The sequence below is a fragment of the Accipiter gentilis genome, chromosome 5, assembly GCF_929443795.1.
Source record: "Accipiter gentilis chromosome 5, bAccGen1.1, whole genome shotgun sequence".
NCBI lineage: Eukaryota > Metazoa > Chordata > Aves > Accipitriformes > Accipitridae > Astur > Astur gentilis.
In genome coordinates, this window is record NC_064884.1 from 41,570,820 (window position 1) to 41,590,318 (window position 19,499).

The 19,499-nt window shown below is 50.7% G+C and overlaps 1 protein-coding gene across 2 annotated transcripts in view; it reads left to right on the forward strand.

Moving 5' to 3' along the window:
- The first annotated feature begins 17,598 nt into the window (after positions 1–17,598).
- Positions 17,599–19,499, forward strand: part of MYO1D (myosin ID) — a 162,452-nt gene continuing 160,551 nt past the window's right edge. For both annotated transcript variants that reach the window (XM_049799607.1, XM_049799608.1), the window contains exon 1: positions 17,599–17,748. In XM_049799607.1, coding sequence (XP_049655564.1) covers positions 17,654–17,748 — 95 coding nt within the window. In that variant the 5' untranslated portion in view covers positions 17,599–17,653. The remainder of the gene's footprint in view (positions 17,749–19,499) is intronic.

Sequence of the window (19,499 nt, forward strand, 5' to 3'; positions counted from 1 at the left end):
TTAGGGAACCTCTCTGTTTGGAGGTCACCATAACTTCAAATTTTCCATCCAGTCCTTTGCAGTGTTTGAGGTGACATATCTACTGGGTGCAAAATTCTACTGTGCAGGCAAGGAGGGGAACACAAACTCCTGCTGGGGTCTGGCTGATAGAGCTGGTCCTTTTCTGCCAGATGTGTACTTTTCTGTTGATCAAATCAGAAGGAAGTTTTGGAGGAAAAGGAAATGGAGTCAACAAGAGTTTTCCGGCCAGCGGCACACATGTGGCTCCAGCTCCCTCCTCATCTCTAGCTGAGTTCCTGTCCCTACCCTGTTTGGGTATAGAAAGGCAGATTGTTCTTGGAGGTGGTCTCAGGACCATGAAAGAGGCCAGGGTATGTTCGGTAATGAACTTCTATTACTGTCAGATGCTTAAACCAGCTTGAGCCTGACCCTTGAATATAATCAGAAGGGATCTATCCAGACCTGCTCACAGGGTTATTGGAACAAGGGTGCAGGTCTTGTGCTGCCACTGCAAAAAAAAATTTGGGAAGGGTTCAAAAAGACTTCAAAAACAATTCTCGGAGGTGGGACAAACCTACCTAAGAGACTAAAAGAACACTACATTGAGTTTGTTTAACTAAGAAAATGTTAAGGAGTGACTCAGTCACAGTCTCCAATGAAAATTCTGATGTTAGAGGATATTTATTTTAACAAATAAAAGAATAACAAGTGCGAACAGCCAGGAGGAGAAAGGACGCAAATTCAGGCTAGCATGAAGTGCAGGAAAGGCTTGTTGGATCCACTTTAACAGTTCTCCATCAGCGAAGTCCTGAAATCAAATCAAGTGTCTGTCTAAGCTGCAGGTTTGACCATCTCCCGCAGTAATTCCTGCATTAAAATAAATGGGTCTTGCCACAACGTGGAACTGCAGCAAAAGATAAACTAATCATTATATCCTATCCCTGCCTTGTGTCATGTTACACTGTAAATGATTTGACTCAGAGACAAACTCTTTGTTTTGGCTCATATAACACCAGATGCGAAAAGAGCCCTATTCATCAACAGGATCCCAAGATGCTCTTGCAGCAGACATCACGGGGAAAAGTTGTTGCATTGCCAACTTTAGATGGGAGCCTAATTCTGTCCTCCATATACGCAGGCTTAGACATGTCTCAACCAGTCAAAGAAGTAGTATAGATAAAAGCAACAACACTCGTATTAGATAGAAAGCAGCTTCTACCCTGTGAAGATAAGAAATAGGTTCTTCTTTTTTAACATAAATGCACAACTTTTTAAAGTTGCTTCTAAAAAAAGAGAAACCAATGCCTGTCTTAAGAAAAAGAGGTCTAAGGAGAATATAATGCATCTTTCAACCCCTCCTACCCACAGGACACTCATTCCCCCCCCACCACATGCATTCTCAGACTTCTGGGTAAAGCAACCTGTGCTATCAGCCAGGACAGGGCTGTATCACCTGGAGCCACACATCTTCTCTCCCATTCCTCGAGCAGAAAGCAGCATTTCTCTGCCTGTTTCACCAAAGGGCTGCACAGGCTATTTTAAAAAATCCAAAGATCGCTTTTGCAGGTGATGCCATTTTTAGGACTGGTCCCTCTGCTCCTGGGCTTTGGGAACAGCATCTCTGTTATCGGCTCTGTATTTGTCCATTTAAGAGTGCGGAGTCCACCATGCACGTGCAAATGAGCAACAGCCAGCAGGATGTATTCTGCCCATCACAAATGCAGCGTCATTCACCTGGATTTGTTCAGTCCACGAGCTGGTCTGGGAGGCGGACGCTTGAATCGCATGGGCTGCGACTGTCCCAGCCTGCATGCCTATGGTACAAGGACTTGTTCCAAGGTTGCCTTGAGTTTTTCTTGGAGAACTGTAGAGGTTTTACCTTTCAGGAAGAGTGTAAGGAAGCTTTTGGCAGGATGGTGCTGGAAAATCAGATGAGCTTTTGAGCTGTGCTCACTCCAGCTCTCAACCATAGGTCTGCTGGGGCAGGCAGGGTTAATTCAACTATTGCAGGGTTCATTTTGTGGCCTCAATTATTGACTTTCTGGACACTGCAATGGCTCCAGGCTGGGGCAGAGAGGGGGTGAATGATGGCAGACGGCTGGCCAGGCCATCCTTCCCCATGCTGCCACTTTGCATCTCAAGCAGGTGAGGACAAACCCATGCAATACCCCTGGGGAGCTGTGGGCAGAGATGGATGGGAGGTTGTCCCCCAGTTCATGTTCTTGGCTGTTAAAAATAAAATGTTCCATTAATGAGGCAGATTGAAGATCCATCTGGCAAAGCATCTTGTCACCAACTGGCGTCAGAGCGAGGACTTTTCAGCAGTGCTTTTTGGAGTGAAGGATGGGTTTGTTACAGCCACTTTACATGTAACACCTGGTACTGCTGTGCCGGGCAGAAAACTCTAAGCAGCTAACGGGCTACAGGGGAAGGAGCCCAAGAAGAGGCCCTTTCCCAGAAAACCCTCCTGTTTTCCAGCAATCTTCAGCTTCAGGAGTTTCTGAACTGGATGTTGTCTCTGGACTGGTGCTTATCAGCCCCCGTGGGAGCTCCCACTTTCGGAGACAAGCGTGAGGAGGAGACTGAAAGGTCTCCGTGACCCTCACTGGGGTATCCACCAGTGTCACTGCTCACACCAGCCGCTCTTGGTGATTTCCTCTCTGCAGGAATTAATAATAATGCTGCAGAGAGGAATTATTGAATTATTATTAAATATATAAATAAGTATCAATAATATACTAATATTACATACTATATATACACTAGTATATATATTATATACTATATATATACAAATATATAATATTATATACTATAATAAACTTATTATTAGCTGTTAATAATATTAAATATATAGTTATTAAATATAATTATTACACAGCACTTGCATGTTTTCACTGGTGCAGCAGGGTCACCCGGCTCTGCTGGGAGTGCCAGGAGGGGAGGCCAGGCTGGTCACGGTCCCACCGCCTGTCCCTTCCCAGCGTCGGTGTGTGCCTGAAAAACAAGCAAACCCAACCAGCGCTCAGGTCTCTTCCAAAAACAATTACATCATGTTGAAGCCATCAAGCATGTGATTTCCCAGCCCTGAAACTGAAAGGAGCCTCTCTCCAGGAGAGGGAGAGAAGCTGTGCGAGAGCCAGCTGGGATTCAAGAGGAAAGGCTTCATCCGCTCTCCAAGGAGTTTGAGTTCAAGCAGGACCCCTGACACAGGAGATGGGACTGCTGCTCTGGACCTCCAAAGCACCACGCAGGAGGACAGGCTGCAGCCTTCGGAGAAAGAAAACCCTTCAAACTTTTGATCTGTCTTTAGATTTTGAGCACGTTTCTTGGGAAATTGGCTTATTTCTCTCGGAGCCATGAAAGTATTGATGTGTGTTTCCAAAGAGGGAGTTTGAATCGGAGCAGAGTGTGTACACCTGCCTGGTTTAGTGCATTAAGGCAAGAGGATGCAAGGACATCTTGGCTTGCTTAATCTCGTACACCATGTAGAATATAGCACCTGGCTCCTATGGCCATACAGGGCAAATAGTGCTGCTGAGTCCTGCAGCAGCAGGATGAGGCTTTCTTCTGCATCCAGGTTCTTGCCAGCACCTCTGTTCCTTGTCCCATTTCCCCGCAGCCTCGTGATTAAGGGCAGGGAAGCGCAGGGGGTGGGGGAGCCGCTCTGCGCAGGCATTGAGTGCCTGGCCTGACTCAGGTCCCACGTGGACATCTCACAAGGATCCCCTTTGATCCGTGCACAGTGAGGAGGCTGCAGAAACAAGGACAGAGGCCACAAATGCTGCAGAATAACTAATCCGAGTGAGGAAACCTACTGGGAGCTGTTGTCTGAGACAAATCCTGGTCTTGGGAGACTCAGGTGTGCTTCCCCAGCCGGGACAGGCAAGTTTGCAACTCGCAGAGCCCGGCTGGGAGCAAGGTTTCCTGAAACCTTCAAGCTTCTCTTTCCTGAAAGCTCATTTCTGCAGATTAGCAGATGTCTTTGTTGAAACCCTGGGTACCTGCCAAGGATTACTGTAAACACTTGGCAAGGTGCAGCCCCTTGGCACCGACGCTGGGTGTTGGAGTGGGGAGCTGCAGTTCACCTCGCCGAGTGGCAGTTTTGATGTTCACACTCAGAAAAAAGCTGTTAACTGGAAACACCCCGAGCAGGGGGAATGCAGCAAAAACTTGCACCCCTGAAACACCAGGTATATTTTGGTTTTCTCAGGATTCTTACCAAGGAGGGGTAAAGGGGTTACTTGCCCATTTACTGGGAACAGAGACGGCTGTTCCCAGACCTGTGAAGTCCCACGCAGTTGGACTGCGCAGGGACACAGTCCCACACGATGGCCAGCGTAAAGACAGCATCTGTGTGGTGCCAGGCATCAAAACCAAGAAAAGACCATGATAGAAATTGCTATATGATGTAGGGTCTGATACAGGCCTGAGTGGCTGTGGCCAAGAGTTACTGCCATGGTATTGGGAACAGCTCACGCTACAGAGCATCAGGAGAGTGCTACGAGAGAAAACTTAATGGATGCCTCTGCTGTCACTTGGTAAGGATCTTGCATGCTTGCAGCCACACTGGGACTAAGTGGGAGCGCAAGAGGACTCCTTCACTTAGGGATGGAGTAAAGACCTGTGCAATGTATTTGTCCACATGTCATCACTGGAAGACACTGTGCTTTTAGGCATGACGCCTGCAGGAGCATCATGTTCAGCTGTGACTCCCTAACACCAAAGGCCACACATAAACCCAATGTTTCAGCCTGGAAGAAGTGACTCTGAAGAAGACATCTGGGTGATGCAGGGCCCTGAATTAACTCATGTTTGAAGAAAAACATTTTATAGAAAAGGTATGCAACCCTATTTCAGACTGTCAGTGACTGAGCCTGCCAATACCTTAATGAGTGGCTCCAACAATTAATTACCTCCGCTGTTAAAAATGTGTGCTGTGTTTCCAGTTTCAATATGCCTCGGTTGGCCAACAGCGCTGGCTTGCATTTTTCTTTTCACTGCCAGACAGAAGAACCCTCCAGTGTCAAACTTCTGTTCCCCCATGGCAACTGCCAGAGACCGAGTCTTTCCTGAGCTGTGGGTAGCACCATGGGTGTGGGATCCCAGTCCCGCTCCAGATTTCCCAACCTGCTAATGCAAGCTCCCAGGCTGCCTGTGGTCCCTCATCCCACCTTCTAGATCCCAATTTCCTCCTCCTACATCACATTTACAGTAACCCCCCATCCTATACATAGCACCTGTGTGCAGTTCTGGGCCCCACTGTGGAAGAAGGATGCTCAGGTCCTCAAACGGGTCCAGAGGAGAGCAACCGAGCTGGTGAAGGGCTGGCAGGCATGTCCTGGGAGGAGCGGCTGAGGGCTCTGGGCTTGTCTCGTTTGGAGAAAAGGAGGCTGAGGGGTGACCGCATGGCTCTGTACAGCTCCCTGGGGAGGGGACATGGAGAGGGAGGTGCTGAGCTCTTCTCCCTGGGATCCGGCGATAGGACGCCTGGGAATGGTTCAAAGCTGCACCAGGGAAGTCTACACTGGACATTAGGACGCATTTCTTTACCGAGAGGGTGCTCAAACACTGGAACAGGCTTCCTCGAGAGGTGGTCGATGTCCCGAGCCTGTCAGAGTTTAAGAGGCATTTGGACAATGCCCTTAACAACATGCTTTACCTTGGCCAGCCCCGAAGTGGTCAGGCAGGTGGACGAGATGACCTTTGTAGGTCCCTTCCAACTGAAATATTCTATTCTACTCTATATAGCCTTCATTTCTGAGCTACACAAACACATATATGACCCTCTTAAACACTTTCTCCTCATTCGCAGCCAGGTCCCTAAGTGACGGAGGTGGCACCGGGCTCATTTGCAACCTCCGGCTGCTGTGTAGCACAGATCCAGACACGGTCATGGCATCCCCATCCCCAGATGACCTTATTCCTGGCCCTGTCCCAGGCTGCAGCCCCCTTGCTCAGAGCCAGCTTGGGTGTGCAGGGGCTGGAGGGGGTTGCTGCTGGCAGGAGCACAGCCTGGGGTCACAATCGAGTGGCTCTATCTAGTGCTTCTCCTCAGGCCGGTGGGACAGTGAGACCCCGGCCCCAGCTCAGTGTCAGGATGGGGTGGCCAAACGCAGGACCCGGATCAGGTCAGGACATGTGCAGCAGCTCAGGTCCTGGGTGTCATCCCCTTGAAAAGTCTGAGTTCAGCTATCCATGATTTATATCCCTGCAGGCATCATGGGGTGGCAGAGCGACGTGGTGCCGAGGAAGAGGCTGTGTAAACTTCTGACTCTTTTAGTGAGGATGAAGGCTACCAATCATGCAACATGCTTTCCTGGCCTCCCTGAATATAGGAGAGTGTAAGAAGGAGAGACCAGAGCTCTGGGGAGCAGTGGAGAGGTCTGGCCCTTTTCTGGTTGTTGCTGTGTGGTGGTACCAGAAGAAAGGAGACAGGAGGAAGAAAGAAGTGCAGGGAGAAGCTTACTGTGCATTTTATATTGGGAGCTAATGACTTCCTAAGCACTTCGGGTGGCCTTGTTCTGATCAGAGCGTGGTTGTAGGATAAGAGCAGGCCCCCCAGTAGAAGGCAGTCAACAGGAATGGGGGCACTGGGAAGCAGATGCCTGTAGCAGGACTGAGGGCAGTTTAGCGTCAGCTGCCCGTCTTGCCTCTCCTGCCCGCACAGCTCAACAGTTGCCAACCCTGTAACCCCAAACAGAAGCGGGAGTTGTGGTGGGGAGGCTGTAGGAGTCACTGGCTGAGGGATGGTAGAACTCATTCAGCGAATGCTCACATGGTTCTGTCTTTTCTTGTAGCACAGCAGCCCGGTACCCTCTTCTTGACTCCTACTACCTTAAACATTTTCCTCCTGCTCTTCCCTAGAGCTTCCTGCAGAGCAAATATCTTTGTTAATGATCTGGATGATGAGGCACAGTGTTTACCTAGGACACAAAACTGGGCGAGTGGCTGATAACACCAGAGGGTCGTGCTGCCATCCAGAGGGACCTGGAGAAATGGGCTGGCGGGAACTTCATGCAGTTCAATGTCACTTTTCTCTTTTGCTTTCCCTCTGGTCCACGGGTTTTTCTAGGTCAAACTCACCATCCCTGCATCCTTTCTGTACCACACTTCATGTCCTTGCTTTATCTTATGACAGCAAGCTCTGGCTGCCTCACTCATGCGCACAGAGACATCAAGGAGATGGGCAGGTGGGCCTGGGGAGGCTGAACTCAGCTCCCTTTCAAGGGGTCTCGCTGTGACTTGGGCTAACAACATGCCCTCAATCATTTCACTTCTTTAAATCCACAAAACTCTTCTCTGTCCGAGCCCGTCACAGATTTGCTGATCACAAATTCTGGTAGCCAGAAGTCAAGTCAGAGAAGTCTGGAGCTCCAGGGTCCAGGGAAAACTCTTTCAAGCTGACCTAGCTGGAAACCACCGAGGTGGACAGCCAGGACCTCTCTTGGGCTGTTGTATTTCTTTTGAGTCTCTGCTAAGCTACACCCCGCTCTAGTCCTTGATTTGGGCGTGGGTTTTTTCCATTCTCCCACATAGCTTTCCCAGGAACTGGAGCACAGAGGAATAGAAGGTTGTTGCTAGCAGACTCTGCTGCACTTGGACATGTTTGACTCATCTCTGGGACTATTCTCCCACAACCAGGAGAGCTCCAGGCTGACGGCTGCTGTGCTTGCAGTAGTTGGGAGGAAGCTTGTTAACAGTTACAACACATTTTTTAATGACTGGTCGGGAAAGTTCATGCCCTCAGGAGTCCTTTTGCTAGAGTGGCACAATGTTTGATGATGAATGGATGATTGTCATATTGAGTTATGGTGATACCATGCAGCTGAAGTCACTCTGCCAGTTTTTTTAAGATACAGGGATTTTAAAGATTTTGAGATAAAGGGAAATACCTATGCAGATTTTTGACATTCTTTTGGCATTGGGAGCCCAGGTATCTATGAGAGATCTTCCTAGGCATTTCACTGCATCTTAGATACCTGGAAACCTGCCCCTTAAACTAGAATTCCCACTTGGAAACTGTGTCCCATTGCAGCTGGGTTAAGAATAGAATAACTTCCAGGAAGAAAGCAATATAGGAAAATTGTAATTAGCCTTCAAAGCCTTTTTTTTTTTTTTCTGGGTAAATTAGAAGCTGCTTTTTTTTTTATGGTCAGGATAAGCAGCATTGTATCAGGGAACCGTGGTGTAGTCTGGGCACCTCCCTTCAGGAAGAGGAGGGCAGAGAAAGCGGCTGCTGCTGTGGGTGAAGGTGCTCCATTTTATTGCTTGAGACATCTGCAGGAAGTGAGAGAGCGGATGGATGAAGAAGACCCAATATATCACCTATTTTCATGAAAGCAACCAAGTTCAGGATCTTTTAGGTCACATCAGTAGGGATGAGAAATTCTAATGGAGCTGGATATTTATTTGATGCAACCCTTTTGGTTTCTAAAGACTGAACAAAGGCGGCTGGTCCTCCCAAGGCTCCTGCTTTGCTGCCTTTGCTTGCCGTACTGCTGGCTTCTCTCCTAGACTCACGCTTTTGCAATGCTCACACAATGACAGGTGAGTCTGCAATCCTTCAGCAGATCCCACAGCAGGGTTTCCTCACCTCCAAGGACTGGGGACTTGCTCCTTCCTTACTATGACTGGTCCTGAAAAACTTTCCTTTTTTTGCTGGCAGGAAGGATTAGCAGAAATTTAGAAAATATGATCTGTGAGGGAAGAATGAAAGAATTGGGTTGTTTTGTCCAGAAAAGTGAAGCCTGGGGGAAGATGAGACAGCTGCGGACTGACTGACCTCCAGACTCTCCTGCGGCAGCTGCGTTTCCTGCACTGCTGTGATAACCGTCCTCCAATAAATAAAAGGCTGCCATGAAGAAGAAGGGAAAAAACTCTTCTCTGCGTCTGCCTGGAGAGGATGACAAATCATGGGATGAAGCTGCGGTAAGAGACCTTTAGTTAAGACATTTGGGGACTGGCTAAATGTAAATACAGCAATGTGCCAGAGCAGATTGCCTGATGTCAGATCTCCATTAGTGGAAGTTTCTGGGGGGAAAAGGAAAAAAATACATATTAGACAAAAATCCATCAGGAAGGGCTTAAATTGCGCTTATCCTGCTTTGGAACAGGGGGATTAGGCAATCCATCAAGGCAACCCTCCAGCTCTGTTTTCTCTGCTTCTCTACTTCTGTTTTCAACAGCCTCGCAACTCCAGGCAGTCATTTAACTGCAGTCAGCCTTCAACCGGATCCTCCTCTCCAAGAGCAAATTTTTGGATGAGATGTTCACTCCCATCAAGGTGACAATCCAGCTGCCTTGCTGCAGGGGAAGCAGTGCTATGCCGTCCTGCCTCGGGCCCATGGTGGAGTGGGGGAAGGATGGAGAACCGCCCTGGGACCACCACAGAGGGACCGTGGAGCTGGCTGAGCTTTGTCAAAGACCTCCAGACTCCAAAAAGCTTTTTTTCAGAAGAGTTTTAATGAAAACCATTTGGATGTCATACAATGGGGTAACAGGGTAACTAACCCCCCCAACACTGTGCTGTGAAGGCAGAGTACAGGAGCCTGGGGTTTCAATGGTCAGCCTGGGTTTCCATCACTTCTGTGCTTGTAAGGGCTTGTTCAGGCTCACCACTGCATCTCTGGGCAAGAAGGGATGACATTTTTGTCCAGGCCTCTTCAAAATCAGCCACAGTCATAACCGGTGAACATCTCAAGCTGTTCCCATTCTGTTCAGATGAGTCTGGTGGTTTTGGCTGGATTCCCACCTCTTGTTACCTTGGGGAATCACAAGCACATATGTAGATATGAAGCGGCTCATAGCGAAGTTTTTGATATGGGCCAAGTTCCTTCCTCTCCAGGAAGGAGAAAACAAAAATGTTGGATGCTGCTGAGGGACGAGGCAGTCCCATAACCTATCATATTGCCTCTGGGTCCTCTGGCTCCTCTACCCTCTCCTCCCAGAAATAAAAACATCCTCAAGAGGATTCTCAGGAACAGGTTTGGGAAAGATTTCCCCTTATTAGAAGGAAAGGTGTTGTAGACTCTACTTTATCTGGTTTCTTTTACAGGATGTCTTGCTCTGTCGCACTCTGTCCTGAAAGGGTATGTTAATAATGTTCTCCCAGTATAAATCGCTACGTATTTGTGCAACAGTCAGGTTAGAGACTTGGGAAGTCTCATTTCTGTCTTCATAATGTTTCCTGGAAAACTCTATAAAAGAAAACACAGTATCCACTTTACATAATTACAAAAAGCCTGGGAACTTAATATTTAGTTTTGTTTACAGTTTAACATCCTCCTCATTGGCTAGAGACCATGACATTGCTGTGTACATGATAGACTGGAAATTTTGATGTGATGAGTAATTTTCTTTTCTACTTCCCTTTTTGATAAAATAGAGAAGAGGGAATGGCGTACATTACCCACGCACAAATGGTTAATGCTGGGGAGGCCCATGGTAGCCATTTACCAACAGTGAAATTGTAGAGAGGAGGAAGGTGACGTGACTAATGAAATAGAAGACGAAATATCAGAGGAAGCTAAGAAAGAAGAAATGAAATATCAATATAATTTATCAAAAGCAAAACTCATGCTTTTAAAGGGAGACCAGGCAGATGATTAGTTAACGCATCAGAGAACATCCTTCAGAGAAGTCTCTGTATTTAAGTTATCTGTTTTGTCCTCAGTTCCATCCCTCCATCTCAGGGAAAAGCCAGGTCTCAGGGAAGTCTGTGCCTAGCCTCTGGTGTGCTCCAGAGATGCGATTTTGATGTGTCCAGACCCACCTGGGAGGGCTTTAAGGCCGATGCCCTGGCTGAACTCAAATACACGCTGGCACACAGCTGCCATCACGTGCCCTACAAGCACAGGTCCCTGTGCTGGGCAGAGCTGCACGGCCAGAGCTCACCCCGCTGGTACCCAAGCCAGCCAGGTTCAGGGTGGATTCAAGCAAGTGGGGGCAGGCAGGGATGCTGGAGCCCCTAGGACCCCTCATCTGGGCACCGCAGTGATGGATGACATGGCTGCTCCTGGCTCCCATCTCTTTTGCATGGGCAGAGTGGCATCAAGACACATCTCTTTTGCTGTCCCCAGCAACCTACCAGCCATGGCACAGCTCTTTGCCAGTGCCTAGAGCAGGCACACGACCAACATGCACCTCCCACACCGACTTGCTCCAGCTCCCGGAGCAACCACAGCCCCGATCCTTCCCCTCTTGGTTTCTATGACTGGCTTAAACGCAATCACATATCTAAAAGAGAACCATCAGATGGCTTTGACTCCCTGGCAGGTTCCCTGCCCAGGCACAGGGATGTGCTCCGAAGCCGATTTTCAGTTCATCACCTTGCAGCACCCCAGCGAGAGGATGCGTGCTTGTCCCTCCTTATGCGTGGGACAAGAAGAAGCAACTTTTAATGGCTCTCCCCTGTGCTTTCACACTGTGCTATGCTGGAGTGCGAAGCAGCCCCGCTGCTTGTTTTTCAAAAGCTGTTTGCTGCCTGATTTAAGATCGTCTACTTAAAAGTCTCCAGCCGAAGCTGCAAAACTCACAGCTGTGTTTTGCAGATGAGAGACTTGGGTTGGTTTCAGATCTTGTTTTTGGAAAGGCCGCCACAATCCTGAGCAAAGGCAACACAAATGGCACGAGTCCATCCTTTAGAGTAGCAAACTATGAAAGCTGTGGTCTTCCTTCAGAACTCTTGAAGGACAGAAGTCTTTCTCTGTTAATTTTGGATCTGCAAACTGAAAAAAAGCACATCTTTTAAGTTTAACTCTTCCATTTCTTCAGTCTGTCTAGGCTTCTATTGCCAACATAGTTAAGACGACACTATCAAAAAAAAAACATCCTGAAAAGCCCTTTCAGGCCCAGGTATGTAGGGACTCATCCTCCTGTGTCTACCAAAGCTGCTTTTTGGGCTGACAGAAGAAAGAATTTTTAAAGGGTGTCCACATGGTGCTTGCAGCCTCAACAGGGCACTTCTCCCTCTAGGAATAAATCATTGCTTTCAATTTTTGAATCAAGGCTTTACATCCAGCTGTTTCCCCATTAATAGGTTGGAAGAAGAGGGTGAAATTGAGAACAGAGAGTACAGTTGCAGAAGAAACAACAAATATGGACTTTTATGTATAGCTGCTGGGGTCTGGCACAGGTAGACCATGCCCATGCTTGGGGGTGAACCTGTGTTGGGGCTGCCCATACATGAGAAACTGCTGCTGCCATGGGGTCAGTGGAGCACATTTCCTTCTTCCCCCAAACCAGACCCTCTAGAAGAGTTTTTAGGAACTCACTTGATTCACCCTGTGCTTCAGGTCCTTATTTCTAACACAAGAACTCTCAATTCCAAAATCAGGGGGACAATAAGGACAAAATAAAGGGGAAAAAAGGACAAAAAGTGGGGTGGGGTGGGTGGGTGTCAAAATAAAGAGACTGAAGCATGAATCCTAGAGAGCTGAGGATCCACTAAGTCAGTGGTGAGTCTGAGTGAGATCAAAGAGCGCGATGCAGAGATGCACTGCAGGCACCATCCTGGTGCAGAGCTCCTCATGCTGCTTTGGCTCTTCCCAGGATGAAGCTGCCTTGGTATCAGCATCTTGTAGCTGTATCTGCATCAGGGGACAACATAGCTGCATCAGTGTGAATGACTTTGCTGGAGATGGGCCCAAGATTGGGGCCAAGAAGAAATGAGATGAGCAGGGCACCCAAGCGCTAACAGCAAAGGTGATGGAACCTAGAGGCCTGGGCAATGAACCATTAGCTCTAGCTGCTCAAGACTCTATTAATTTTATTATATCTGCTCCCAGATCGGACTGGAGCACAGCTCCACACAGGAGAGTCTTTGCTTGAGAGGAGATTTGGAAGAACATTTGCTCCAAGGACAAAGCAATTTGAGCAGGATTTGCACAGGGATTTGAGCACCTATGTGGTGAACGCTGACCTTAATGCCAGAGATGCATCTGAAAAATTAAAAAAAAATTCAAAGGGTGATTGAAGAGTTGCGATAAATTCCAGTTGGTGCATATCGTCACATCCTACATGAAGTCCCCACAGAGGTACAGCAGCTGAGCTGCTTTGGCCTTGGGTGCATTCACACTGGGTCACATTTTGGCACTTTAGAGTCCAGGTGAGCTATAGGTTTTCAGGTAGGAAAAGACAAGGTTGATAACATCTGCTCTCCTGACCTGCCCTGGCCAGGAACCTCCTCTCGTGATTTCTACCAGCAGCTCCTCTGCTCCAGCTGCTTTCCTTCAGAGACCTGGCCATGGCTCTAGGCTCAGTTTTACTTCTAGACAGGAATGATCATCTGCAGTTACTGGAGGGGTTAAGAAGGTTAGACAGCAGTGCTGCAGAAGAGTGTCTCCACGTGTCACCATCACACTGACTATGGTCTGCGAGACACCAGAAACTCTTCAGCAGCAGCCAGGGCTTTGGATACATAAATAAAGCAGAAGAAAAGAAAGAGAGCAAGTGGTTTGGGCTGCTGACAGGGACAAGAAGCAGTACGTGAATATTCAGCTTGGTTTTCCCTTGTAACACAAAAGAAACACCCTGGCAGGAGGTGATGAAGCTCTGAACCACATGGTATCACATGCATGTGGAACCCTCCTCTTCCTCCTCCTTCTCCACTGAGCTTTTGGGGGTAGATTGAAGAGACCTTGGCCAGGAATGCTGTAGGTCAGCATTGCCTGGGGCCGTGGGGCAGCCTGGGTGTTTTCTCAAGGAGATCTGCAGCTCTTAGTTCTACAAGAACTAGGACTTTCCTATAGGAGTTGTCCCCAAATCCATGAATTTGAGCCAACCCTATTCAACCAGAAGAGTCAAGGCTGCTAGAACAAGGGTTTGGACAAACTGAAGGCCCTCAGCATGAGCATGACAATGAGGCAGCACATTGCATGCGCCAGAGACAGCAGTTGAAGCACCAAAACTCAACCTTCTCCTGGGCAGCAGCTCCTGAGCCTTCAGTCCTTGGGCCAGACTTGCTCCTTGAAGGCAACCGTTATCCTGGTATTTACTATGGAAACAGCCAAAGGCCATTGGTAGTTGACAGTCTGTCACACTACACAGGTGTAGATACACACATGAGAATGGAGAGAGCAAATAGGAGCAGCCTGGGGACACAGCCGGAGCTACCATGAGTCATAACCAGCTTTACACCAAAGACACCCACTACTATATCTGCCACCACACAGCCCAGCAAGTCCCCCAAACACTAATGGTGGCCCACCAGCCCAGGCAGCCACAGGTGGTGGCTCAGGGGCAGGCAGACCTGTCACCACTTCCCACTGCAAACCCACTGAAGAGGCATTTCGCAACCTTCAGCTCACACCAGCATCACGAGGTGATGAGGGCCAGATCCCTCTGGAAGGATCTGTCCCTTTTCCAGCCTCCTGCCCATGATCCTGTGAGGAGAAGCTCAACAGCTGGAAAGGCTGCTGCAGGGAGCATGTTCCAGTACTGCCAGGAGCTGGCAGCAATTAGCTGGGAATGAGAACCCCTACACAGGAAGGTGGGTGAGCAGGCACTGCCACGCACCCCAACCATCCCCACGGCTGGATTTGAAGCTGCAGGCAGGAGGTTGGAGAACCTGGAGACATCCCTGTGCACAGGAGGTCTGGCTTATGAAGGGTCTCCATGGAGACGCCAGAAACAAAGTCACTCAGTGCCACCACCTAACACAGCATCACCGGGGAATGGTGCTGCTCTCCAAGCTTGACGTTTCCCCAGGACTTGGAGCAACAGTCACCTTCCCTCCTCTCCTGTTTCTTGGCCAAATCTGGTACAAAGAGGTATCCAGCTGCCCAGCAGCCCTCAGGCAACCTGGAGTGTTGGAGCAAAGAGGCTTCTCTGGCAGGACAGTTCCCTTTGGACCTCCAGGGACTATTCACCTGCTGGCAGGGCTGCTCCACAAATATTTATCAAGGCAGGTGTGTGCAAGCACCCTCCCTCCCACGCCCCTTCCCGGGGCACACAGGTAACCAGCCCCATGGTGGTCCAAGCCCACCTGCTGCTCTCAGTGCTGGCAGCTACCAGCCCAGGTAGGACGCTCCATTAAACAGTGCTAATAAATACTTTATTTACCAAAACCATGTTAAAATACTCCTAAGACAGTCCCATCTTGCCAGGTCCCTTCAGTAGTGGCTCACAGCTTGAGGATCCTGGAGGAGGCTTGGAGAGCTCACGCAGCAGCACCAACTTCACGGCCAGCAGGACCTCCCGGTGACCAAGGTGGCTTCTTCTGCTGCAGCGGCACAGCCGGGCAGCCTCCAGCGCCACGTCCCTGAGCAGCCGGGGGCTGCACAGCTGGGCAAGGGCAGCAGCCACCAAGCAGGAGGCTCCGGTGGACCATGTCTGCAGGGAGAGCGACTGTCACAGCATCAGCTCAGCCATCCCTGGGGTGGCATGGCTCGAGGAGATACCAGCAGGCATGAGTCAGGCAGAGCTCCCCCAGCCCCATCCACCACACCTTCAGTTTAAGTCAAAAACTTCCAGATTCAGCTGACACGTGGGCATCCAGGCTTGAATACGCAGATGACCAAGCTGAGCCTAGAAAGCAGGTGGTTGCACCCAAGCCCAGTCAGAACATACCTGGTTTAGGAGCTTGCGGATGTAGGTGAAATAAGCCACCTTCTTCTTCTGCCTGCGGGGACGGAGGCAGAGGAGGCTCTGCCAGGCGTGCCCGGCTGCTGCCTTCTTCCTTGGGAGGGCAGGGGCGTCGGGCTCCATCGCTGCCCACACACAGCACTGGTTCAACACACGCTTGCTGCAGCCCCAATGCCTCTGCTAAGAGAGAGCAGAGCCCCAGGACCAGCCCCAGCAGCAGGGTGCTGCCTTCACACCAGTCACCTCCACCTTACCCTGCATTTCCCAAGGCATTTGCAGGCATTTAATTAGCATCACGCAATTAGGCACTTGCAATAACACAAAAAGCATTCAGCATGTTGCATAAAACAAGACCAGAACACACACAAACCCTCCCCAGAGCCAAACACACCAGAAAAGCAAAGCACAACATAGGGTATTTTGGGGGTTGGGTTTTTTGTTTGGTTGGTTTTTTAGGTGTGTGGTTTTTGTTTGTCCCCAGCTCACCTCCAAGAACTCCCCCAGCCCTGTCCTGCCCCAAGAACAACCAGGGAGCCAGAAACCCCTGCCTATAACCAGGAGGGTTTATTGCTTTCAGCTGGGGGCTGTGGCCCATTAGGACCCACCAGGGATGGGGTTGGGGACAAGGACAGGGATGGCCATGCCAGCTCACACCCGCACCCCCTGACTCCTGCACCCAAACCAGCAATTCTTGCCCCAAATGCTCTTTTGGGTGATGCTGTGCTTGCTCCCAGGTTCCCCCTACCCTTGTTGCCCTAATTAGCATCATTAAGCTAATTAGTCCGAGGTTCTGCGGTGGTACGAGGCCTCAGGGGGCCTGGGTGTTCCTGTGGGATTTTTTAGTGTGGTTTTATTCTGCAGTGATTTGGGGGATTTCAGGGGGTTCTGTAAGTGCCAGAGTAAGCAGGTCTGGGAAGGCACCCAGGGGTTCTGGGGGCAGGATCTGGCCCTGCTCAGTGGGACCCTGGGGTGAATGGGTGTCCCCTGGGTGCAGGATCTGGCCCTGCCCGGTGGCATCCTGTGGTGGGGGTTCTCTGGGTGCAGGACCATGCTCCGGGGTGCAAGACCATGTTCTGGGGTGCAAGGCATTGGGGTACAGCAAAAGGGGGCCAATGGGTGCGGGATGTGGCCCCATCCTGAGGGGGATGAGCGTGTGTGTGGGTTCCCTGGGGTGCAGTATCCCACCCTGCAGGGTGTTTGTGTGGGGGTGCTGGGGTGCAGCGTCTGGCCCTGCAGGATGCGAGGTGTGTGTGGGGGGTGTCCTTCCGTGCAGCCCTGCAGGACAGTGTGGAGAGGGGTGGGAGTTCTTCGGGTGCAGGATCTGGCCCTGCTGCACCCTGGGGTGGGTTTGTGGGTGGGGAGGGTGTCCCCCTTGGTGCGGGATCCAGCCCTGCCCTACAGCACCCTGGGTGGAGAGTCCACGGGGTGCAGGATGTGGCCGGGCAGCACCCCGAGGTTGTGTCTCTCCTCAGTGCCGGATCCTGCCCTGAAGCACCCTGAGGGGGGTGTGTGCGTGTGGGGTCTTCCCAGGTGCAGGATGTGACCCCACAGCACCCTGTGGGGGCTCCTTTTGGTGCAGAATACCACCCTGCTGGGGAAAGGAGGGCTCCCCTGGCTGAAGAACAACCCCCTCCCCCGCAGCACCCTGGCATGGAGGCTTCCCCCAGGTGCAGGATGCAGCCCTTCAGCCCCTTGTTTTGGGGGGGGGGGGCGGGTGTTTCTCTGGGTACAGGATGCGCCCCCCCCGCCCGTTCTGAGGGGAGGGGGTGTGTCCCCACAGGTGCAGTACGCATCTTTCCCCAGCAGAGGGCGCCCTTGCTCCCTCCCGCGCTGGGCGAAGGGCGGGGCCTGCCCGGAGGGGCGTTGCTGTGTTCTCTCCGCGGGCCAGCAGGGGGCGCCGCCCGGTGCCCGCGTCGCGCCCGCCGGCCCCGCCTCACCGCAGGTGAGGCGGGGCCCGGCGGGCGCGAGGCGGGCACCCCCCCCCCCTCCGCCCTCCTCACTCCCCCCCCCCCCCCCCCCCCCGGGGGAGCGGCGGGGCAGCGCGAGCCCAACCGTCACCGTCGCCGCCATGGCGGAGCAGGAGAGCTTAGAGTTCGGCAAAGCGGACTTCGTGCTGATGGACGCCGTCACCATGCCCGAGTTCATGGCTAACCTCCGTCTGCGGTGAGCGTTGGGTGGGGAGGGCGGCGGGGAACGGGCCGGTGTGAGGGAGCGGGAAAGGCGGTAGAACCAACATCTTCGCCATCCCCCCCCCCCCCCTACCCCCCCGCCGCTTTAGGGTGTGTGAGGGGTTGTGAGGCCTCGTCCTCCCGCTTCTCCACCCCCCCGCCTCAGTTTGGCTACCGGGAGTGGGGAGGGGGCTGTGCTGTGCCGGTTTAGTGAGCTGAACCGGCCCCGCGCTGAGGGAGGTGTCGCGGGCAGCGGCCCCTCCACCTGCCTTGCCTTGGCCCCTGTTCCTGTGAGGTGACAGAGCTCCACAGAGGAGCAAACCCAGCACAGAAGTGGGGAATTTTCTATGAAATGGGGATACTTGGGAGAGCCAAGTGAGTATGAGGGTGCCCCAGGGTGCAGGCAGGGAGCACCAAAGCCCTGCCTTTGGGTCCGTGGGGACTTTCTGTCACCCTTTGGAAAACCTCTCTCTCCTCTGGCTCATCAGACCTCATCTGCTTCAGTCTCCACCTTGTACGCCTCCCCTCTAACAGGTATCTCGCTTACGCTGACATGCGTGCAAAGTTGAGATGGAAAAAAATCCCAGCAATAAAAGTCACCAAGTCCAAGGTTGCTCCAGCCCCATAGGAGCATTACAGCCGTTCGCCGGTGCAGACTCGCTGCATTAACGTTTCGTGATCTTTATGGTTTTATTTCCCTTCTAGACGCAATGGGCTTTGGGAAGATCTGCATTTTCACTCCCGTCTCCTCTGAAGTACAGCTAAATCCTGAGCAGCACTGATAGAGAGAACAGCCGTGGGGACCCTAAGTCTGCGGCTGTCTTTCACTTTCCATTATAAAAGATTCATGTGAGCTCTTCCTGATAAACTCTTATGCCCCTGCTTGTGCAAGGATTTGATAATTACCAAAGGGAGTCCTTTGGGATAAAAATGTGACTTATTGGCTGTCACTCCCCCCTGCCCCCCAGTTTTGCTTGGGCTTTACTGACTGTTCCTCTCCTGCCACTTGCATTCTGGAGATAGTTGAAATCAATAACTTGGCAGGCCCATGCAGTTGTTGGACGCACCTGAGAGAGGCTCTGGCAATAATCAAGGGAAAAGAGGTGGGCTAAGCTTCCTCAGCTGGCATAAAACTACTGAGGAAGGAGAAAACTAAGCTCTTTCAGGCAATTGTGATGTCTCCTCTGGATGAAATCTGTAGATGTTGAGGTCTGGCTGCATCAGCTGCTGAGCGCCCGGGAACCTTTGTGCTACACAACTGGCTACCTGGGTGTACCTGTCTTCTGTGGTGCTGCAAGGTCAGGGCTCAGATCCTGGGAGTGTGAGATATAATAACAACCAGTGTATTTGATACTGTTTTTTCTTTTATATTTTGGATTTCTATTTGGACAGAGAGGGCATTTGTGTTTAAATACTAAGAAAGACATAATGTGAACAGTTGAGCTTTGAACCTGAGGAAATAGCAGATTTAAATAAATTTTGCAGTGCCTCTAAAAGCTTAAATTTGTTTCTCATTTGTGTATGCCACAACACCCTAATTGTATTACAAAGGGCTTACAAACAAAGTAATTAGCAGGAAGCTTGCATGTAATAGTTTGTTCTTGGGGGTTTTATTCTTTGGTTAACGTGTGCTAGAATTGGAAATGGATTGTTAGATAACTTAAAAATGAACATAGCATGTTGGTTGCATTTAGGAATCAAATTAATTAATTGAGAGGTGCCTTGCACTGGTAGACTGCTAATTTT